Genomic DNA, 25033 nt, shown 5'->3' with positions numbered 1-25033 from the left:
AAAGTGCTACACCTTTGTGTCCACCTGATCATCTGTTTTATTTCCCATCTTGTTCTGTGGGAGGAGTTTCTTTTGCACTAGTTTATAAGGCTTTCTTTTACATTAAGGATGTTTATTATATCGCAGACAGTATTTCCCCAGTTGTCATTTTCCCCATTGGATCTATATTTTCTTCCAGTGGCATTCCTAAGTCATTATTTAGCTGACTTTGTTAGTTAATTTTCATTAGTTTGTCTTTGATGTAACTGCTTCTCTCCCTGTGAGATATAATTTTATCTAAATGAGTTATTTTCTTGTCATTTTTTGCTTTCTTAAAATTGAAATTGCTGTTTCCATAACTATTGGAAACATTTGTAATTTGTTTCTGGTTTGTGTTTTATTACATGGTTATGTCTTTCTGTAAGAATGGACAGGGCATATTAATTTCTTGTATGGTAAAGTGTGTATTTCAACAGTGTTTTGGATGATGATTTGATACAATTTCTTCAAGGTGAATTTTATAATTTTATGAAGTTAAGTGTCCACCCCTTCTCCCTCAGGAAAAGAATAAAACCTAAATCAGCCCTTTTATTGATTTTTTCTATCTTGATGTTTAATTCTTGTTATAATTTAGTTCTAGTCATTTGTATTTTTCTGTTATTGTATCATTAACAATTTTTGTGAGTGTGTAGTATGTTCATGTGTTCGTATGTGTGTGTGCATGCAGGGATGCATGTGCTCATGTAGAATCTGGAGGAGGATGAAGGGGTTCTGTTATATCCGTGTAATTATTTCCTTGAAATAGGTTCTCTTGTTGAACCTGAAGCTCTTGCCATTTCAGGTAGACTGGTTAGCCAGTGACACAGTGTCTGCCTGTTTTGCCCCCAATACAGATTGTAAATCCTCACAACCATGTCCAGCTTTTGCTGCTTGGATGCTAGAGATTTGAACTCTAGTTTTCAGGTTTCTGCAGCAAACACTCTTAGTCATGGAGCCATCTCCCCAACCCTTAAACCTTTCAATGATTGTGGTTGTGTGCATATAGACTTTTCTCTTAATCCACTGACTTCCTCTATATTCTCTTAAATGTTTAGGAAGATACTCACCTACCAATAACTGCAATTGTATTTTCCTTCTATATATAAGTTTACCTTACATTTTGCATATTAATATCTACATAGAATTAGCAACTATGACGATTTTATCTCAGAATACCTAGCATTTTCCTTTTAAATATGGCGGGGGTGGGCACATTATTGTCTTCAGAGAGGTACAATACATTTTTAGAAAGTATTCATCAATTGCATTGTTTTTGAAAGTTCTTTGCTCTATTTAAAGTTAGCTGATCGTGTACTGTGTTTGGGCATCTTCTTTGGCTGGTTTTCCTCCTTTCACAGAGGATGGCATGGCTTTTGTTAGTTTTTTTTCTTTTTCAAGACATGGTTTCTCTGTGTAGTTGTGGCTTTCCTGGAAGTCACTCTGTAAAGCTTTACTTTATTGTACTATTCTATGTATAGTTTTGGATTCAGTTTGCATACGTTTTAGTGAGAGCTTTAAACACTGGTTGTATAAGGTAAAGTTGTAATTTTTATGCTTTCACTTACCATCTTATAAACAACTTATGCGTCTGTTGAAAGTTTAATAGAAGCTATTTAAAGATGATTTTGGTCTGTTTGGGCTCACATCCTTATTTTAAAATCAATTCTCTCAACAACTTTTTAATTTTCTTTGAACCATACAGATTTTATTCACTTCATACTGAAAAACAATTTGTCTGACATTGGTAAGAATTTAATCAGATCAAAAACTATAAAATGTGGAAATCAGCGGAGTTGATTTGTATCATAAGGGCTTTCTTTAGAAGAAAATTGCTTTTGCTGTTTTCTTGAGACATTTTTTGATATTAAGTATTGAGAGAATACAAGTGTGTGACAAAGTAGCTATTATTGTCAAGGTTAATCCCATACCAGTATTTTATTTAAAAAATTCTGAGCCTCTAGATAGATTGTAGGAATAAAAGCATTTAATATGTTAATTGTTCTCATTCTCAGGTGCATTTTACCTGGTGTTTGAATATATGGACCATGATCTGATGGGACTACTGGAATCAGGCTTGGTTCATTTTAATGAAAACCATATAAAATCTTTTATGAGACAGCTCATGGAAGGCCTGGATTATTGTCATAAGAAGAACTTTTTGCATAGAGATATTAAATGTTCAAATATCCTTCTAAATAATAGGTATGGATATGAACTTTATGTGTTTAAATTGTTAATGTAATATATAACTACCTGTAAAAATCAGTTTATTGCTTCAGATTTCTTGAGTAATGAACAATAGTCAGCTTACACATAGATTTCAGACTGATTTCTTGAGTACTATCTACTTTAAGTACTCCTATGCCCTGGTGTCACTGAGGTACTTTTCTAAGTAGAGACTGATGCAGTGCCTGATACATCATCATACTCATGCCACTGAAAGAACAATTGTGTGCTGGGCCCCTTAGGGGCATTGTTTCTAAGACTACTCTTAAAACCACTGCATCCTTTTAGGGTCTTTAGGACCTTCCTAAAATAGGGTAGTATTTGTCTAGATTAAAAAGGCAAATTTTTTTTAATAGTTGGTACACTATTGTGTTGGAAATATTAACACACAAGAGCGTGCATCTTCAGTTTTGATCTAAAGCTGGTTGAATCTGAAAACTAAGAACATGTAGATGTGGATGATTGAATGGGTATATAACAACAAAAAGAAACTTTCCAAAGCAAAATGCTAATTGTTACCTTGTAAATTTGCTTCGTACATTTTCTACTAGTTAACCTTGCCTGTAGTACAACAAAAGAATTTGTATGTGTTTTGTTTTTAATGTGTCTTAATTGAGCACTAGGAGTAGACTATAAATATATGTTAGCAGATTCACGGTAGACTAATGCTTTTTTATTTTGTCTTATTTCTACCAGAGGACAGATAAAACTTGCAGATTTTGGACTTGCTCGTTTATATAGCTCAGAAGAAAGGTAAGAATAATACTTTGAGATGAATTATTGTAAGCCTGAAGTTCAACTTTAGAAGCTCTATTTAGAATGTTAATTTTTTTCAATTTTGTTTTATGTATATGAGTCTTTGGCCACATGTATGCATGTCTACTGCATTCCTATCTTGTACCCATGGAGGTCAGAAGTCCTTTGAATGCCTTGAAACTGGTGTTTCAGAGGGCTGTGAACTACCACGTGGGTGCTGGGAACTTAACCTAGGTAGTCTGAAAAAGCAGCAAGTACTTGTTGACCTATTTTTTCAGCCCTGGCTTCTTTCTTTCCTCTTTCTTTTTTTTTTTTAAACACAGACATTTATGTTTCCTGAATAATTGTAAAGAAAACAAAACTGGTTTGGCTGATTTAATTTTAATAATTTTATATATTCAATTTTTAAATAAATTTGATTTTTAAATTGTGAATTAAATTTTTTCTATTAAAATGTGTGACTTTAAATATGACTGCAATGAACTTAAACTTAAAAAAAAGTAATATTTAAATTTTTAGTGCAGAATCTAGACATTAAGGTCCCTTTTTGTTTTTTTCTTAGTTTTTTTGTTTTGTTTTTTGTTTTTTGTTTTTTCGAGACAGGGTTTCTCTGTACTGTTTTGGTCTCTGTCCTGGAACTCGCTCAGTAGACCAGGCTGGTTTCGAACTCATAGAGATCCGCCTGCCTCTGCCTCCCCAGTGCTGGGATTAAAGGCGTGGGCCACCAACGCCCAGCTGACATTAAGGTTCTTAATTGTGTATTTAGTAATGAAGTTTGGTTTATGCTTTATAAACAATACATTTAAATCCTAAAATTTTATTATTTTAGACATCACCTTTTTTGTTTTTGTTTTACTTATATTTACAGTAGTCTGTTTTTTTCCAACCCCCTGGAACTATTTAAAAACAAGCATTTGTGAGGAAGTTCAGTGTGTAAAGTAGAGAAAGATGGAGCTTCTCTGGCTAAAGTTGGGGTGTGTATCTGACTGGCTCCCTCTGTGTCTGGTTGTAAAGAAATAAGACTCTTTCTAGAATTAATACATACCTTCAAAATAGAATATTTTGTTGAAATAATGATTTTATGTAAATAAGCTGTGGGACTTATTGGGTTTAATTCCTTTCCTGCTTTTATTTATGTATCTATGTAATTATAAATTCTTTGAATTAAGCCATATTATCTTTTTTCAAAATTACTTTTAATTGGTGTATAAAATTATATACAATAAATTGTTTTGAACTATGTATGACATTGTAGAATGGATAAATTAGGCTAATTAGCTAATGTCTTATGTTGATTTTTTTGTGGAACACTTTAAAATTTTTTAGTAATTCTCAAGAAGATACTGAATTGTTACTATGTTCATCAAGTTGTTTGATAGACCTCTTGAACTTACTCCTCCCACATAATTACAAATTTTATATTTTTTGACCAATTCTCAGTCTTCAACACACAACTCTTAGCAACTACCACTCTTGTACGCTTTTGAGTTGAACTTTGTTAGCTCCTATATGCAAGTGAAATCATGTGATCTTTGTCTTATGTGCCTGCCTTATTTAACTTAATGTCTTTTAGGTTCATCATATTGTTATAACATTGAACAACACAGTATTTATTTATTTTTTTTAATAAAACCTTTTTTGGTTTTCTGAGACACAGTTTCTCTTTAGCTTTGGAGGCTGTTCTGGAACTCACTCTGTAGACCAGGCTGGTCTTTAACTCACAGATTGTTGGTATGAAAGGCATGTGCCACCACTGCCCAGTATTATAACTTATTTTTCATTACATCTTTTTCATATGCTACATTTTGGTCATATTCTTTTTACTTACTTCCCCAATTCCCTCTCTACCCACCTTAATGATATTCTGTGTGATGTATGCCATACCTACTTCATTGGTTCTGTTGTTGGACACATTCTAGTGTGTCTTTGCTGGCCTGAAGGACTGAATGACTGTAAGGTGTGTTGACAGGGTCAAGGAGTATAGCTCAGGTTTTCAACTCTTTTTTTTTTTTTTTTTTTTTTTTGTACTTTATATTTATATAACCCAGACTGGTCTTGAACTCATTAGATCTACTTCTTAAGTGTTGAGATTAAAGATGTGTGTCTCTGTGCCTGGCTCTAAATTTTTAAATATTTTTACATGATAGTAATGTTCCTTTTGGTAGAATTTGCAAAGAAAGTGGTCTTTATGTTACTTAATCTAAAACTTTACTTGAATAGCAATTACTATTTTTTAGTTTCTGACTAATCTGGCTCTTCTTTGGGGGTTATTTGGTTAAGGATTCTATTTTCTTAATCCCTTGATATTTCACTGTAGTTATATTGTCCCTTGATGCAATTTATCTGTCATCCTCAAATGTAATTCCTTCCTTTCTTGTTGTTTCATCCATATTGGGATAATTACCTTTTATAGCTTAAGTTACTTTTGTTGAAGAAATTCCTATGCATTTGGAACAGATGTTCCAGAAAAAATATTGTATAACTATATTTACATATATCTATATGTCTTTTTAGGACAAAAGAAGGCATTTCTACAAAAAATTAAAATTGTCTGCTTTTTCTAGAGGAAAAATTATAGCAGCACTTTTCTTTCTTTCCTTTTTTCTTCTTCTTCTTCTTCTTCTTCTTCTTCTTCTTCTTCTTCTTCTTCTTCTTCTTCTTCTTCTTCTTCTTTTTTTTTTTTTTTTGTGTTATTTTTCGGGACAGGGTTTCTCTGTGGCTTTGGAGGCTGTCCTGGAACTAGCTCTTGTAGACCAGGCTGGTCTCAAACTCATAGAGATCCTCCTGCCTCTGCCTCCTGAGTGCTGGGATTAAAGGTGTGTGCCACCATGCCTGGCTAACAGCACATGGTTTGAAGTTTGAAGAAAATAAATTCTATAGCCCTAAATTGAGAAACTTTGGTTGTAGTCTTTGCATTGCCCTTATCCAGCTGTAAAATACTGTTTCTTTACACAGTCTCACTCTATATTTCAGGTTGTCCTCAGACATAATTTGTACCTTAGCCCTTGAAATGGCCTCCTGGTGATACTTCTGCCACTGCATTGTTATCACTCTGAAATCTTGGTTAAGCCATTTAAAGAGTTTCATGACTCTAAATATGGGTGATGGACTTAACGTTTCCAAAATTGGGCCTGGATGAGATGGCTCAGTAATTGGGAAGACTTGTGCTCTTGCAGAGGACCCAGGTTTGGTTTGTAGCAGCCACATGATACCTCAGTACCATCTGGAACTCCAGTTCCTGGGTATCTAATGCCATCTTCTGGTTCCGATTTCTGTGGACACTGGGCACTTGATGATTTTATACAGGCAAAACACTCATACATATAAAAACAAACAAACAAACAAACAAATCTTTACATCTCCAATTCCTGGACTTTAAAGTGTTGCTCAGTGGCAAAGCACCTGTCTGGTGTGTTTGAGGCTGTGGGTTCAACCTACAAAACTACCAAAACCCCAAATGCTGCATAGTTCCTACAAAGTATTCAAACAAATAACAAACATACCCAACCTTTATGTTTCTAAAAATTGCCATTATCAAAATAAAACTTCCTTAAATAGTAACCAAAGTCTGTTGTATTTCTGGGTGATCCCATGGTGGGTGGGTTTCTAATACATCCTTCTTGGTCAGGCTGTGTTATAAGCAATGTTGCCATCTAGTGGCTATTCTTTTTTGGGGTTTTTTTTTTTTGGTTTTTTTTTTGTTGTTGTTGTTGTTGTTGTTGTTGTTGTTTTATACGAGACAGGGTTTCTCTGTATTGTTTTGGAGGCTGTCGGTCCAGCCTGGCCTTGAACTCACAGAGATCCGCCTGCCTCTGCCTCCCAAGTGCTGGGATTAAAGGCGTGCGCCACCACCACCCGGCTAGTGGCTATTCTTATCTTGCCACTTGTCGAGGGACTTTCTTAAATGGCTCATTGTCCCTGAACCTAGAATGGCTGTCATTTTATAGATAGAAACAGCATTCTGATTCATGTGCTTTAAAACATCAAATGTATTTTGGGAGAAGGGACTCTGTCCTTTTGTACTGCAGTTTCTGGGTAATGCTGAGGATCTTTTGGGAGATTGGAGACAAAACTATAACCATAACAATGACAAAGAATACTACTGCATGCTATACATAACAGTAAACAATACACCTCAACAGTCTTCACAAATGGAAATCTTACTCAGGTCGATGACTTAATTGTAAAATCAAAATAAATTTGTAGTTCTTTTTTTCTTCATGTACTCTCCATTTTGATTATGTAAAATGGGAAAGGCAATTAAATTTCTAGCGTCATCCTACTACCTCCTTGGAAATCTCACCCATATTCTCACTACAAATCTAAATTTCTTTGTTTTTTGTTTTTTTAGAGACAGGGTTTCTCTGTATTGTTTTGGAGGCTGTCCTGGAAGTCACTCTGTAGACCAGGCTGTCCTCGAACTCACAGAGATCCTCCTGCCTCTGCCTCCCAAGTGTTGGGATTAAAGGTCTATGCCACCAATGCCTGGCCAAATCTAAATTTAAAGTGTCGATTTTTTTTTGTGTTATCAAGCATTTGTGTTTGCTGCACATCTCCACCTAGGTAATATGCATATCTTAGATTAAGCTCTGTCTGTTGTTCCAGAAAAAAAAAGATACTACTTTCCTTTAGTTACCCATTTGTTTTCACGTGTGTTTCACGCCGTTTAGCAACCATACATATCCTTCTAAAGAATAGTCCCTGTCTTTAGTCTCTTTGCTTCATGTTGTTCTCTACTCCCATTGCTAGACACTGCCATTTTCAGCCACGCCTCCATATTAGGATAGCTTAACTTTAAAATTCCTTAAATATCTTTGTTCTGAATTACCTTTGTGAGTTTACTTAAATTGTTTTTCTTTTATATGCAATTGTATTTCCTATGTTTTCATCTGAAAAAAATTTGGTAGTTAAGTGTTCAATTCAGGTATGAATGTTTAATGAAATCTTCCAGGAACCCCAAAGGTGGCACTGTTTTGCATCTTTTTTCATGTGTTAGTGGAACATCATCATCATCATTATTAATGCTTTGGTACATTATTATAATTTATAGCTACATTACTGCTGGTCACTAAAGACTTACAACCATGGTTATTTGTTTGACCTAAGCACCTGTTAATGCTTAGCACAGTACCTAATTCACTTTGAATTATTTAAAGAAAGGGAAAAAAGGGAAGATCTTTCTATGTTGATTTCTTTTTAAGTAGGTAGCTTCACAATAATTATGTGAAGAGAAAGTCGTCTTAGATGGGTGGTGTAAGTATCTTTATTTTGCACAAGTCAGAAAACAAGGCTTTAGTTTGTTCACACTGCCAGCCAGTTCCCAATAGAGCTGAAAAGTAAATCTGGAGTTTTGGACAGGAACACTTGTTCTTCATAGTTTTGATTCAGCCTCTGGATCATACCTTGATCTTGTGACAGTATCTTCCATGTAGAGAGCACTAGGGGCCTCACAAAGGTTCTTTAGAGGGTACCGTTAGGCTAACAACAATTTTGTAGCTGTTTTATAGCAAAGAATGCTGAATTTATTTGAATGAGTATTTTGTCTTCTTGTATGTACATGCACCATGTGTGCACAGTACCCAAGGTGCCTAGAAGAGTGTTGGATACCCTGGAGTTGGAGTTACAGATGGTTTTGAGCTGTCATCTGGGTGCTGGGAATTTAACCTGCGTTCTCTGAAGTGTAGCTAGGGTTCTTAACCATTGAGCCATCTTCAGTCTTAGATTTGCTGAAGTTAATTGGCTTTGGTCTCTCAACTCTCCAGTCATATATATGTCTTTGTTCTAGAAGTAGATTTAAAAAGTACAGAATTTTCTCCCTCCCCCAAGTCCTGTTCAGTTATTTTAGATAGCTTTAGTACTCCCTTAAATACCAAACTAGAAAGCTAAACAATGAAAACAAACAAACAAAGCAACTATTTTGATTATTACATTAAGGTAAAGTTTTTTTTTAAGTATTTTTTTCTGTTGTTGTTACCCAACCTTCCAGATATTGCTTTCCTTATTGATAAAATGGAAGTGTCTGCTGCCTTTTCAAAAACTGATAATGGAGGCCAGAGATTATTTGGTAGTAAAGTCCTTGCCTAGTATGCCCAGGTTAGTGGTGTTAATTCCTAGCACTGTAAAACATACTTAAAGTTGATAGTGATTTATAGAGGAAGATACTTAATTGAAAGCACAGTTGAGAGTAGCTGACTTTTACACCCTTATTTTTGAAGTATTTATGAAGTTTTGCCACCTGTAAATTGCAGCTTGTTGAACTCACTGTTTTAATTTAATGCCAGACGGAGTTGTACGTTTGTCTGTCTGTCTTTGATTAAATTATGGAATTTATTGCTTAGAACTTTAAGTATTGATGTAAATTGAAATGATTCATTTCATAGTCTCAGCGTGTCCCTTTTTCTAAGTGAATAAATGCATACAACCAAATAACTATTTTTTCAGTGCTGTAGCTTCAGTAAAGCGTTAATCTAATTTTTGTAAAAAGACAGGATTATCTCTTTTCAGAAGTATGATTTTTTTATCCCTGAAGACAAATATATGTGTTTTGTCAAGTGACTTCTTAATTTTTTCTGTTGTGTAAACAAGGTCTGTTATCCTCAGGATGTTGACAGTAGGTAACCAGCCCGGAAGATCAAGTTGGAAAGGCTGATTTTTGAGGATTCTGGATTTTCAGGTTTCCTACATTGAATTATCTCTTCAGATTGCAACAATTCTCTGAGTTTCTTGGGTTTCAAATTTTTTTTACTGCCAAACACAATTTCAATCTCATTTACTTTGATCTTTACCTTTGTAAGTACAACAACCCACTCATGGAACATTTTCTTGATACTACGTTATAAACTGTGTTGAGTGATGTGATTTGTGGAATTGGTCTCAGTGCCTTCCTAGATCTCCTCATGTTGAAATTTGCTTTTATGATTAAAGTACTTCTGTCTTCATACTCTCTCAGTGTTTGCGTTTCCCCCCTCACTTAATAATAAAATGAAAAATGGAGTATGGTCTCTTTGGAGGAGTAGGGGTCTGGAGTAGAACCAGAACACTAATCTACTTTTTAAAAAAAATGTAGTTAGGTATAGCCTAGGTGGCCTTACACTGAAAAATCCTCCCGTCTCTCAGCCTATAACTGCTGGGATTTCAGGAATTTTCCACCAACTTATTTTGTTAAAAGAGTTTGTTTAAAACATTAAAGCACCATTCATTTCTTCAAAGATTCTCCTCCCCTAACTTGGTTTCTGGCTCCCTGCTCCAGAAAAACGTACATTTGCTCTGAGCCATTTCAGAGAACTAAAGATTCATTGTGGTTGGAGTAAGAACCAGTAGAAATAAAGGATTTTATTGTTCTTGTGTGAATAATTACTAGAAGCAATATAATCTTAATATTATGTTTTAAGACTATAGTTTTGACAGTGTTTTGGAAAGTGAATTAGTCTTGAAAATATGGAAGCAAGAAAAATTGATTATAAAGCGGTTGCACTGAATTTTAATAAAAATTATTGTGGCTAGAAGTAGGCAATGGACTATATGTTAGAAAGAGGTGAATTATGTCATAAGGGTCTCTACTGGAGAATAGTTAGAACTCTACCTGTTATGAAAAAAATTTATCTCCACTCCTACCTATAAGGTTTCTGCTTGCTAGATACATTTACAGTTACAGGCAAAACTTGTGTAAAAGTGTATGGTATAAGAAGCATGTCTAGAAAAGGCTGTTAGCATATGTATTCCTGTTCCAGTGGCATGCACTTGGTCTCATGGCCACCCCTCATTGTGGTGAGGATGAGAAGTGTACTGTATGTAGCGGGGTAGCTGCTATAAAAGAAAGGAACAAGTCCTAGAGGACAGCTGTTGTTCTCTATCACATGTGGTGCTGTCTGTGGAGACAGGAAACAGCAAGAGTAAAGCAATTTGCAGCAGAAGGTAACAAATTTACTTTTGAAAGTTATGATGTAGGTTCTTAAAGATAGTTACACACTTGGAAATTTCAGAGTAGACAAGTGGTCTTACTAACATGACAGCATCTATTTGGGAAAATGAGTTTTGTTTTTCAATGTATAGCATTATGATACAGAAATTGAAAAATTATTTCCTTACAAGGTAAAAAGTAATGTGAAAGTATTAAAAAGTATAAAGGCAAAAGAAAAGACATGAGTAGAAGTTTGCACTTACTGTTAACTAGTTACAGCATGCCAGTCAGTTAAAAGTATACACAAATTCTTACTTGAACAGACTTTGATGTAAGAAATATCCAAAGGCTAGGCATTAGAACTGTAAAAGGCAGATTAAACCTCTGTCTCATTTACATGGTTTTCAGAGAAGTTAAAGGATTTGAATTGTACTATTAACTCAAAGTAATGACTATAGGACTCTGGCCGTAGTAATTGCGACAGGAGGAATTTTTGATAGGACAGTTAGGATAGTTGTCTTTGAAGAAGTAAATTGGTACTAAGATCTGAGGGTGAAGAAAGAAAATTTAATGAAGATCCAGATAGGAATATTCCGGTAGGAAAAGCTCAGCTACTGGGAAATATCCTGGTGTTTTAAAAGTCTGAAGTTCTATTGTAGGGCCACAGGAATGATATCAGCAGTGTATAGGCAGATTATGAGGCTTGAAGTAAATTTTATTTACTTATTTGCAGTGTGATATGACCTGATTTTATGTTTTTAAAACAAAATGTTTTTAAAAAGATGGTAGGCAAGGGTACTTTAGAGGCGAAGAAATCAATGACTGTTGAAATAGTAGTAGTGGCTCAGACTTGGGTTGTAACTGTTGAAATTGTTTGTTTGTTGTTTTGTTTTGTTGTTTTTTTAAAGGCTATATTTAAGGTGAGTTTGTTGATGGTTCCTGGCTAGCTGTGATGGCATACTATTTGTCACCTTAGCACCTAAGAGGCTGACACAGAAAGCTTTTTAAGTTTGAGGTCTACCTGAGGGTTATATGGGGAAGACCATGCCCATTCCCCACCTGCAAAAGCAAAGAAAGGCCCCTGTGTTGTCTTCCTGCAGCAGCTAGTTAGGTATTAGCAGAATGATCCACATTTCTCATGATTAATTACCCGAAGACTTTTCCTTCTTGTCTCAAAAATACTGTAAATTATATAGTGAAAGAAATCACTGAAGGGAGAAATTACGCATTTAAATCTTACTTAGGTATATCCCTTTACATGAATCTTCTGGGATTTCATAGAATGATCTTGTCAAACTTTTAATATATGGAACACCATAACCAGATCTATTCCCCTGAACATCCCTCCCCCAAAGTTCTGAAATTCCTAGGATTGTTTAGAAGAAAAGCATAAAATGTGTTATTAAACAAGCAGAGACTACCTGACAAAAACTAACATTTTAGAAATCCTTAGAAAACAATTAACTACATTAAATACTTTGTGATACACTTAGAACTATATTTTGTGTAGTTTTATGTTTAGTCATTTGGAAAGTTGACTATTTTAAATTTGATAAAGACAGTAAGCCAAACTTGAAGCTAAAAGTGATTGTAATAAATTGCATAGAATTTTACATGTGACATGTAAACTAATCTTTAGTTTTGAGTACTTCTTTTAAATAAAATTTCATCACCCAAATATTTGTAGTTTCTCTAAACTTTCATTATTTTTTAAATTCAAAAAATTAGATTTACATTAATTTAAATGTTTATTTGAGAATAGTTTAACCTAGTTTCAGTCTTACAGCTTAGGCTTTAAGTGCATATAGACCCTTGAAACAATTTAAAAGTTAGTCCTCATGTGTTTCCAAGCTTTCTTTACCCCAGCCAGCTCATTCACGTGTCACCTTATGTTACGTTTAAGTGCTCTATTGAACCCCATATTTTCCTAGACTTTGTGCTTGGGCTCATGTTCAAGACTGAGCCTTTGGACTTTTGAGTGAAGATAGAAAATATAGGGAGTTAAGGCAGTGAAATCATGTCAAGATTTCACATGTAGCATATTGTCTGATGTTTAGAAAGATTTTGCTGTTGAGAGATTAGACCCTATGCTGGCAGATATTTTGCTGTGCATCAAAGAATTAATGGTAAGTAAGAAAAATGGGAAGGAATTTCAGATTTAGAGGCAATTATGCTTAAATAAGACGGATGAAGTCCAGCTTTAGTAGAGCAACTAGGGTTTAAAATACTTTTTACTATATGAAGATAATTGATGCCAGAAGCTAAGCAAAGAAAAGTTACAAAGGAAAGTTTACTTAATTTTTATTTACTCCATAGGCATTTTAGCCAGATGTGGTGGTATATGGCTGACTCCCAGCTCTTGGGTGTCAGAGATAGGAAAGTTCCTGGAAACTCAAGACCATCCTGGTTACAAAGCTAATCCCAGACCAGCCAGGGCAAGACAGTGAGACTTTGCCTGAAAATTAAACCAAATCAACTCTTGTTAATTTTCAGTTTGACAAATGTCAACGAAGTTTTTTTTTTTTTTTTTTTTGGCTTCGGGAATATTGTGATGCCTAAATTGATAAATTTATTTAGAGAAATTTGGTCAAGTGTGTCAGAGCTTTCTGGAATTTCAGACCTATGGTTGCTAAAAGAAGTAGTTGCTGGATTAAATTGCATGCACTTTTTTCTTTTCCCCAAATGAATCTGATCCAACCTCAGGTGAACGAATGGGCTTGGAATACAGCCTTCCTGGGGAATTTACTATCTGTTCTTGTAGTCCTTGTTATTTGGAAGACATCTAAAATAATAACGTTTATAACTGGCCTAAAGAGATAGTTACTCTGAGGTCTATACTTTAGCCGTAAGTTCCGATTTTTTAGGACCCTCTTCATTCATATAAATCATGTAGCATATTGTCTGATGTTTAGAAAGATTTTGCTGTTGAATTTGTACTGTGATGATGGTCAGACCTAACCTTATTATAACTTGGCTAGATTTAAATCTCAATATATATATATATATTCCTTTTGTGGTTTTATGATAAAGCACCATAGCTGTAGCTTGTGGTTCTGTGTAGACTATACCACAACTACTTTTGTAGTCAAACCAGAGTGCATCCAGATGTGTTAAATATTTTCAAAGACATGCCTAGTTAAAACTTTTGCTAGGGGTTAACTGTGATGGTACTCATATTGAATCCTAGCACACAGAGGAGGCAAGAGGATCTCTGTGAGTTGAAGTCCAGTCTGGTCTATACAGCAAAATCCTAGCTCATCAGCAAATAAAGAGCAAACTTTTCGTAGGGACCTGGGTAGAGTACTTGCCTAGCACATGGGCAGTCTTGTACTCAAACCCAAAACAAAAGCTGCCATTTTCTTAGGTAATCTCAATTTGAAGAGATTGTTATGTTAGTCCTTTTCCCATTTCTTTATGAATTAATCATTTAAAAAGTTTTTATGGAAAGGAAAATCATTACTCAGCATTTGAATTGATGAATGACTTCTCTTTGCCCAAATTACTTAACTAACTGCTAACTGCTTAATTTTATATTGTCATATTGGGGGAATTTCTGCTTACTGTCCATGTGTTTTATGATTGTGTATTAAATACCCGAGTTTTAATTATGATTGTAGGATTGCTTTGACTACCTAAAGTAGTATTTCCTAAGAGAATCTTACTACAAATGCTAAATTTAAAGAGTCCTTTCTCTCTCTCTCTCTCTCTGTTTTTTTTTTTTTTTTTTTTTAGTCGCCCATATACTAACAAGGTCATTACTTTGTGGTACCGTCCACCTGAACTGCTCTTGGGAGAAGAACGATATACACCGGCTATTGATGTATGGAGCTGTGGGTAAGATAGGCACATTGACTTATGGTACTAAAAAGTTTGATATTGAATTAAAATGAGGAAATTTAGATAATGACAGCTCTATTTTTCTCTATTAGATGTATCCTTGGTGAACTCTTCACTAAAAAGCCCATTTTTCAAGCAAATCAGGAACTTGCACAGCTAGAGCTAATAAGGTAAGCTTCTGGTGATAGTTTTGGTAATGCATAACGTTACTCCACAGAATATTGAACATCCAGGGGACCGACTCCTGATACCGGCTGAAACGGAAACAGTGCACCGGGAAAAAGAGGGTCTAGGATACTTTATTAAATATAGAATTCACTTACAGGGTAAGCTGAGAAGTACTCTGGCTCTCCGAAACACAGCCAGGATCCAAGAGAGAGCTTCTTATTTTCTCTTCTTCCTGTATATCTCTTGCCCTTCCCATGTCCCTCTGTCCACGCCCCAAATGGGCGTGGCCAGCATCTCCGATATATGAGCTCTCCCCTACATAAAGGTGTTTTTGTTTGTTCCTTTGTTTATTCTGGTGTTTTTGTGATGAAGAGATAGATTAAATCACAGAACTTAGTCCCTCATACGACTAAGAAGTTAGGAGACAATACATGAATAAATACTTTCTTCTGTGTACCCATGGTAAATCTACATGTAGCTGTATCTACGAGTGCATACTAAAATATATGTGCATACTTATCAACATATATCATTTTTTTGTAGGCTGTCAGGATATACCTCAAAAGCAGTTAACTCATACGTTAGTCAACCTTCTGTTTATATTGTATTTTTTCTATTTTTCCTTTTTGTCTTTTTCTTTTCCTGTCAAGATGGGATTTCACATTCTGGCACAGGCTGGCTTTGAGGTTGCTATGTAGCCCAGGCTGACCTTGAACTCTTAGAAGTTCTCTTGCCTTAGCCTGTTTAGTGATGAGATTATAGGTATAAGTCATCTCACCAAGCTTTAAATTCATTTATTTTTTTAAAGGAGTTTGGTTTTTCTCTGTGATAACGTAAATTTACAACTTAGAAGATCTGTGTGAATGCTTCAATGAGAATAAGGTTTTTGGTAGAGAATTTTGAAGGAGATATAAATTTACAGCATTTCTATTTCCTAACTAAACAAATAAATGTAAAGCAATAGACATAACCAGAGAAGGATTCTCAACTCCATCTTAGAAATTTGGAAGATAACATCCAGAAAGAGAACACTTTAATCAAAGAAGAAAAGCCCAGAGAATGCATTCTGCCTTTGGGGAAGTTCATTACAGTATTAGAGTTTGGCTACCCCTTAATTCTCCACTTAAAAAAAAGTCCCCAAACTTTAATATTGTTCTTTCTAGTAGTTCAATTAGGTTAATTTTTTCTTTTGCTATAGAGCACAGCAAAAAATCCAAAAGGTTGTGTTAGAACCTCTTTTCTCTGGGGATAACATGCCTACAGTCAGAAGTGCCTTAGCCAGAACTAGCAAGCACTGCTTCAACCCCAGGGCAGCCAGTTCCCTCATAAAATGGAAACACATGTCTCATGGGAGCCCAAACATGCAACTTTTAATGAAATTATAAAAATAGAGGGGCCTTTCAGTCTATTTCCTTTGTTACTGCCCGAATGCCACAGACTAGATAATATATACAAAATAAAAATTGTTCAGCTTGTGATTCTCAAGGCTGGCAGGAACTGAGAAGCTGTGGGTAGCAAACTCTGCAAAGCCGGAAGATGACATAGGAAGAGACAGACAAAGCTAACCAGAGGCTACCTTTTCTAATAGAGATGGCCCTGCAGTAACTCATTAATGAGTCCTCCTAACTTTTCCCATCCCATAGAATTTACATCCATCAAATTCCATTAATCTGGGACTTTGAGGTTAATTTTCCAATGCATGAATTTCAGGGGCATATAAAAACAAAGCAGGGGGCTGGAGAGATGTCTCAGCGGTTAAGAGCACTGACTGTTCTTCCAGAGGTCCTGAGTTCAATTCCCGGCAACCACATGGTGGCTCACAACCACCTTGAATGAGATCTGGTGCCTTCTGCTGGCATACAGAAGACTATATACATAATAAATAAAATATTAAAAAGTTATTTAAAAAAAAACAAAGCAGGGACAGAGTTTACCAGGAACACGTCAACCTTTTATTTTTCCTTTTTGGTATGACAAACAGGTGAACTAGAATCAAGAGGAACTGGCACTCCTCCAAATAATGCGTATACTCTTCAGTGCTAATTTGAACTTTTATAAGTGTTAGTTACATTTTAGGATACACCAAAAATGGGAATTCCCAAATAATTAAATAGAATATATTCTCTTAATAAGTTAAAGTTAGAATGCAAAAATGAAGATGAAATCTGCATTTTAAAAAGAGCAGTTGGAAGGGGGAGGTGGTTCAGTGGGGAAAGACAAGACACTTGCCACAAAGCCTAGTGACTTGAGTTTGGACTGAAGACCAGTGTAATGGAAGGAGGAAACTAATTTCTGAAAGCTGTCTTCTGCCGTAACACATGAACATGCCTGCTGAGACATACATACACAAATCAGAAGCAGTACATCAAACATAAAAATGGCATAAAAAAGTCATAACCTTCAGAGCAGTCTTGTGCTGTATACTGACATTTGGTTAGCCACAGATTGTATGGACAATGGTGATCCAGAGAAGCTGAAAATTGCTATCAACTAATCAACTAATGCTATCATAGTCATTTTATCATGGTAGTGCACAGATGGCTTACAGTTTGGGATGCTCACTCTGCTGTGTTAATCATTTGTAAGCATAGCACACACAATCATTATCTTAGGATTTCTATTGCTGTAAAGAGACCATGACCATAGCAACTCTTATAAAGGAAATCATTTAATTGGCCAGCTTATAGTTCAGAGGTTCAGTACATTATCATCATGGTGAGGCAGACATGGTGCTAGAGAAGGACAAGAGAATTCTCCGTCTTTGATCCAGAGGCAACAGGAAGTGAATTGAACTAGGCATAGCTTGAGCATAGGAGACCTTAAAGCCCGCCCCCACAGCGATACACTTCCACCAACAGACCACACCCACTTCAATAAGACCACATGTCCTAATAGTGCCATTCCCTATGGATTTATGGGGACTAATGACATTCAAACTACCACAACCAAGTACACAATACTCATTAGTGATAATAAATTGCCATGGTACTAGCTTATTTACTGTATTGTATTCTTTATTGTTATTCTCATGTGTACTTGAACTTAAAAAATGAGTTTATTTGAAAACAGTATGCCATATTATTGGTTACAGCCTTATATACTGCCTGTTTTGATTGTACTAAGAAGGCACATCAAGTGAGGACCTTACCAACTAGATTCCTTTAAGACACCCTCTGATGTTCATGTGATGACAGAATCATCTAGTAATACTGTTCTCAGGACATATCCCAATGGTTAAGCAACTCAATGACTGTGTTGTATAAGAAAATGGAAACTACTGAAGTGAGCATTCATGGGACAAACTGGCCAGCAAAATAAAACCAGGGACTAACACATACTTAATGAGCTAAAATACAGAAAAATGTAGAACTTTATGTATAAACCCAAGATTGCATTTTGAGATTATTTACACATAAGCACTATATAAATTAATCTTATAAGTTAGTGTGAAAAGAAAGGCAGGGAAATGAAGACTTTGATAGAGAAAATTACCTCAGATATAAAGAAAATAAAAACTATTGAGATCATGTAATTCACAAAATAAAAATCCTAAAAACACATTAGAAAGCCCTAAACATGGCTGGAGAGATGGTTCAGCAGTTAAAAGCACTGGCTACTCTTCCAGAGCCTGCGTTCAATTCCCAGCAACCGCATGGTGTCTTACAGCCACCTGTGATAGGATCTGATGCCCTCTTCTGGCATAAAGGTGTACATTCAGATAGAACATTCAAATACCTAAAATAAATAAATAAATAAAAAGAAAGCCCTAAATATATAAAATAGTACTATCAAAGTATTACTTTGAAGAACCAGACCTGGCCATATTAGTGGTATATTCTTGGAAGTATTTCTAAAGACATTTTCTTAATGCTTCTTTGTATTTATTTTTAATCAAAATAAAATAGGCATACTTATTTTTGATTAGTATGCTTTAACAGACTTTTAAAAATAGCAGTTTGTCCTTTTTTTAAAACTTTGCTGTTATGTTTATTTTTATTATTTTTAAGTAAGTGGGTTTGTGTACATGTGTGTTGATTCTGATGTTAAATATTTATAAAAAGCTGTTCAAGATTTGATTCTATAACATTACAAAAATGTTTAAGGAAATAAAACATCTTCCTTAGAAGTGTGAGTGTATCAGACAGCAAAAGTGTACTGAAAGGGTGTGGACGAGTCCAGTTGACTCGAGGTCAGATACCAGCCCTTTGACTGTGATGTAAGTGAGTTGTGTGAACTGTGAATTTGGCTCTTCACAGTTAGAATATAACAGTTATAGAATATACTATAACATGCCTAGAGATATAGGGAATGAACTCCTTGTCTCACCTTATCTACAGTGATGTGTGATTATTTCTTCAGTCAGAATCTGAGGTATGTGCTGAAGTGTTGATGATCAAACTAAATATGAAAAACTGATGAAGTGGAAATACTAATAAAAATCTGCTTTAAAGACTTACCCTGCAATGACTGATTTATTTATAATTTGCTTTGTTCAAGAAAGTTAAGCTGGGGATGTAGCGCAGTGGTAGGACACTTGCCCAACAGGCAGTACATCCTAGTTTCAACCTGTAATAATAGTAAATTAAAAACAAATAAAACATAATATACAGATACTTTATATATAGTATTTTAGGCAGATGGTAGGTCTGCACTAGAGATAGAAATGATGAAAAAGGATGGAAAATACTTACTGGTGGCAGCAAAATGGGGTGAATGGGAACACAATTTGTTTCTGTGTGAACATAGACTAAGGTTCACAATTTTTATTTTGTGGTTGAGACTGGGTCTCACTATGTAGCTCTGGTTATCCTAGAACTCTGCTAGCCAAGCTGGCCTTGAACTCAGACTCCCCTGCCTCTGCCTCCCAAGTGCTGGAATTAAAGGCATGTGCCACCATGTCTGCTAAAGGTTCACACTTTTTGTTTGTTTTTTTGTTTTTCAAGACTGGGTTTCTCTGTGTAGCTTTGGCGCCTATCCTGGCTCTTGTAGACCAAAATGGCATCAAACTCACAGAGATCTGCCTGCCTCTACCTCCCACGTACTTGGATTAAAGGCATGAGTCACCAATGCCCGGCCAAGGTTCACACTTGTTTTATGAGTGCAAATTTTAAGACTACATTGCTTGGAAATAAATCTCCCAATTTGGGTATACTGGCGCACACCTTTAATCTTAAACGACATGCTGTTTTTCTAGCACCTGGACCTCACTTTTGAGAATACTTTTTCAAAACATTAAAAATAACAAGAGGAAAACAAGCCATGTTAAAATGTTATAGTCCCTTTATTAAGCTTGAGTAATAATCTTCCTTTGAATGTAAGAATGAATGCATGTTAGAAACTTTGTTAATGTAATTTGTGACATTAATAATTCAAGGGAAAGAAATACAGGTAATGAGAACTGTGGAGCTTCTAAAATTCAGACTGACAAACTAAAATTTTAAGATCCACAAAGATGAAAACCAAAAGAGATATAGCATGCGTGTGCGTGCACACACGCTACATTTTTAGCAATTCTCAAACTGCTAAAATGCTCATGATGGCACATTATAAGGCATTTTTAATCTCTAGTTTTAATAGGAATGCTTTGAATTTACTCTTTGGAAAGCTGATGGATTTTGGTTTGAGAAACACAAAATACACATCAAAATATATTCGCAACCATTGACAAAAAATCCCAGGTATCTACTGTTAAGACATTCACTGAGCCAGCTGTGGTGGGTGGTACACACCTGAATCCTAGCACTTGAGAGGCAGAGGCAGGTAGATATGATCTCTTGAGTACAGACTGTCTCATCTACTCAAGTTCCAGGCCAGCCAGTGCTGAAGAGCTAAGTCTCCACCTGTGTGTGTGTGTGTGTGTGTGTGTGTGTGTGTGTGTGTGTGTGTGTGTGTAATCTGTAAAGCTTCAATTTTTACCTTTCCCTATTTCCAGATTAATTCCTTAGAAAAAGCAATACATACAGTGGGCTAAAAAGATCCAAAAAGGAAAAAAAATGAAGCTGTCAATAGGAAACACAGGTCTTATTGCAAAATATACATAAAACTGAGGGAAATAAATTGTTGCCAGGATAGAAAAATGAAAAGCTTTTAAGTTTAGAACATCAAGATTCTCATGTCTTGTGTGCTGCTTTAGTACTTACTTTCCAACAGTGCATATATGAAAACAGTTGAAACTCTTCAGCCTATGTTCATGTGAGTGTTAATAGGCAGGTGTTTCTCTGCCTGTAACTATTTCTCTTACTCTCTCCCATCTGGCTGTGTTTTATCCTTGGAATTATGACCAAAAGTCTTCATCTTTTCTCTCAGTTAAATTTTCTTTGATATCGGCAGTTGAAAGTGCCCTTCATTTCTCTATTCCATACATTCTATATTATTAATGTGCTAGGCATATATATAATCAGAACACAAAGGATGACACCAGTGTTAAAGAATTGAATAGATAGCATGTGGGGGAATTCCCATTCTGCATGGCCTTTGGAAGAGAAGGCCTTTTCCGGTACACTGTGATGATAAGGGTGTAGCTGCTTAGAATCGAGGGAAAAATGAAAGAGTATTCTGAGAGGGGGATGAGCTTCATATGACTGAGACTGTGCTCTTTTGGGATCCTGTCAGAGCCTATTCTCTAGGAGTCAAACATGTCTTAAGATAGTTTGAGGAGGTTTTGAAAATTGGTTTTTAAGCAGAGGAGACTAGACAAAAAATAAGGCATTAATGATTGCAGTGATGATGGACCCACCGTTTTTCTTAACATGTTAAGACTTACTGACAGTTTTCCTAATGATATACATACATTCTTGTGATTTTATATATTAAAGCCTTTTTCCCCAGTATGATTACCTGTATGTATGTACCAAACTATTGAAGAATTTCAAGACAGTCGAAGAGTAGAGCAATTAAAATATATAAATACCCGTGACAGGTAGCACTGCTGAAACTGAAGAACTGTGTATTTCAAGATGACTAGTTGTCGGGGTTGGGAAGGGAGCCTGTTTCTGTTGCTAATACCCAGCTGCCTTAGGTTTATGAGAGAAGAGAGAAGACCACGCCAAAACCCCCAAACCAGAGTGAGACATATACTAAATTTACTTTCTTGTAACACATAGGCAATATATTCTAAACTTTACCTATTTTAAGATTTTATTTAATAGGAAGGTCCTTTAGTAGATTAAATGTATTTGTGGAAAATTTGGGGATTTTCAAATTAAATTGTAAAGACTAAAGTATTTAAACTCATAATATGTTGTATCAAGGTTTTTGTATCCATAAAAACTATTTGATTTTTCTAATAATTGTATTAGTTTTTATATGTAGTTTGTAATGATAGAATTCCTTTTTCTTTTCTTTTTTTTTTTTTTTTATTCTTTAGCCGTATATGTGGGAGTCCTTGTCCTGCAGTGTGGCCTGATGTAATCAAACTGCCATATTTCAACACCATGAAACCAAAGAAGCAATATCGTCGAAAGTTAAGAGAAGAATTTGTTTTGTAAGAAAGGGATGCTTAAATATCCATATTGCATTGATTGTTTATTTTGAAGTCACTTTTTGAGGTTTAAGTGTTTTTTTTTTAACTTGGTTTTATCTTTTGTTGATTTTTGAGGCAGTTTCAGAAGCTGACCTTGAATTCGATATGCAGCTGAGGATGACCTTAAATTCTTGATTTTTGACTGCCTCACAGGTGCTGAGAATATGGGTGTAACTTAGCACACACAATTCAGAAAGTCATTTCATAAGAATTCTAAATGTCATTATGACTTGAAACTAGACACATTGCAGCTCGTCTTCTAGGTCTTTTTCTTGTGTGTTTCCTTTTTCTGCTTGTAAAGGGCCTTTCATCTCATAGTCAGTAACTGGGCCATAAGGCTTTATTTGTTTACGTGGAAAAAACTTTAATAATTGGGCTGTAAAGTTTTTGAACAGTATTCAGCTTAGATTTTTATTTTAGGAGCCTATACAGTTTTTAATTCATGATAGTGGATTGCTCATAGAGTAATAAAAGATGCTGTTTGCTAGACAGTTCAGAATTGTATAAACAACAATAGTTTTTGAATAGGAAATTGTTACTTGCATAGAGTAGTGCAAACACTATTTAACCAATATTTCATTAATACTTCAACTGATTACTAAATTAGCTTTTAAATATTCATCACCTGCAATTACCTATTTGTTCACGATATTCTACAAATTATAATAAGAATTTATTAAAGTAACGAGGATTTTAAAACTGTAGGTAATCAGAGTAAGACAGTTAGTATTTAAAATACAATTTTAAATTAATTTTCAAATTTGATACCAAGTACTTTTCTTTAAAATGAGTGCTCACAGGAGCACAGACCTGTGTGAAGACTGTGCTTGACTTTTGTGTCCTCTGGTGCTAGTATCCCTGCAGCTGCGCTCGACTTATTTGATTACATGCTTGCCTTGGATCCCAGTAAGCGGTGCACTGCTGAGCAGGCTCTTCAGTGTGAGTTTCTACGAGATGTGGAACCCTCCAAAATGCCTCCACCAGAGTAAGTGACTGTCTCATATTTTAGATTTTATTTTTGCAGAATCTGGACAGCATTGAAAACTTTGTTAATTAGTTGTCGTGATCAGAAGATATTCCATGCTTAAGCTAAGTTAGGTATAACATCAGAAAAGTATATGATTTGCACATCAAGAATGCAAGTGTTTGTTTATTGTTGACTTTACCATAGAACAGCAAAAACAGCTCTTAACATTTCTTTAGCTGGTGTAGGATAGTGTTATGTTTCACCTCTAAGAATAAGAACCCCACTGTGGTGGAGTACATCCACCAGGACTTTAGCTTCTGAGAGTGGTCCTGCTTTAGCCAAAACTTTGCTAAGCTTAATTTTTATAACCCTCTAAGGTAGGTATTATTATTATTATTACCACTGCTTAACAGAGGAGGAAGCAGGCTCGAAGAGGTTAAAAAACTTGCCCAAGAATACAAATATGGTAAAGGGTGGTGCCAGCTCTTAAACTGAAGTCAGTTTAATAAGAAACAGAAGCTCTGAAAATACTCTGTGATATATCCTATAGAATAGAAAATCCTTATCATTACCTAAAAGAATGTTAGTATCAGAAGCATGTTTGCAATGAGACAGATCATGGAGAAAAAATGCATAGTTTGGGGAATTGGCATAGCTAGTTTCTTGAGACTTCTTATAGCTTCTGTATTTTGTGTAGGATTGGTTGGGAAGAAGGCAATCCATTTACCTCTCCATGATAGGGTCTAAAGTTTTGTAGGTAATCCTTGGTAATTGTTAACATGATCAGCAACATTAAAAGCTTGCCTGTTTCTAATAAAATAATTTTGTATATTTTAAATGAATAGGCATGGGTTTTAGAGTTCAAATCCTGGCTCTTCCACTTACCAGTTATATGGTGTTTATTTCCACAGGGCTTGCCATGATAAGCTTCATTAAGATTTTTTATTGAACTATATATAAATGGCACATGGAATAGTTTGAAAGTTAAAAAGTAACTATCATCTGACATGCAGAAGGACCTAGTCATTCACTAGGTTTTCTGTTTTTATTTTTTACTTTTTTTTAATTTTAATTTTTTTTCACTCAGTGTTTAGTTGTGTAGTACAGGCTGATCTTGAACTCAAAATCCTCCTGTCTATGCCTTTTGAGTGCTGGAATTATATGTGTTTACCACCCCACCTAACGAGCCTACGGGAACTGTTTGGTAAAAATTCCACAATCTGGATTTGATTGTGTCTCTGTAATCAAGATTAGATTAATATTTTTTAGTTCAAGAATAGTATCTACAAGGTAACATTTGTTTCCTGATAGAGTACTTCAACAGGAATATAATATGATTTTGTTCCAGTATTGGTAGTGCAATTCTAATAACTTAATACACATTAAAGGATTCTAATAAAACTGTATCAAGCTACGATTTCTTATTATCAACTTATTTATTAATTTATGGTTCCAGTTTAAAGACAAACTTATTCATTGTCTGAAAAAGCAATCACTAATGTTGAGTGAGCCTGGTGGATATGATATGTCTGCCAAGTCACCACAACTATTTGTGTAATATGTAGTAACATTTGAGAAAGGAGTTATTTCACAAATAAAATCCAAACCAGGACCTACATTTTGCTTTAAATCAGAATAA

The 25033-nt window shown here is 35.1% G+C and overlaps 1 protein-coding gene across 4 annotated transcripts in view; it reads left to right on the top strand.

Annotated features, from left to right (window-relative positions):
* The window catches only part of Cdk13 (cyclin dependent kinase 13), a 90081-nt gene that overhangs the window by 55585 nt on the left and 9463 nt on the right, over positions 1-25033 (top strand). For all 4 annotated transcript variants that reach the window (XM_040755632.1, XM_040755630.1, XM_040755631.1 and 1 more), the window contains exons 6-11: positions 2031-2220; positions 2941-2997; positions 14633-14734; positions 14830-14907; positions 22272-22388; positions 23281-23412. In XM_040755632.1, coding sequence (XP_040611566.1) covers positions 2031-2220; positions 2941-2997; positions 14633-14734; positions 14830-14907; positions 22272-22388; positions 23281-23412 — 676 coding nt within the window. The remainder of the gene's footprint in view (positions 1-2030; positions 2221-2940; positions 2998-14632; positions 14735-14829; positions 14908-22271; positions 22389-23280; positions 23413-25033) is intronic.

The sequence above is a fragment of the Mesocricetus auratus genome, unplaced genomic scaffold, assembly GCF_017639785.1.
Source record: "Mesocricetus auratus isolate SY011 unplaced genomic scaffold, BCM_Maur_2.0 Super-Scaffold_100013, whole genome shotgun sequence".
Lineage (NCBI taxonomy): Eukaryota > Metazoa > Chordata > Mammalia > Rodentia > Cricetidae > Mesocricetus > Mesocricetus auratus.
This window is presented reverse-complemented; position numbering and strand designations above follow the sequence as displayed.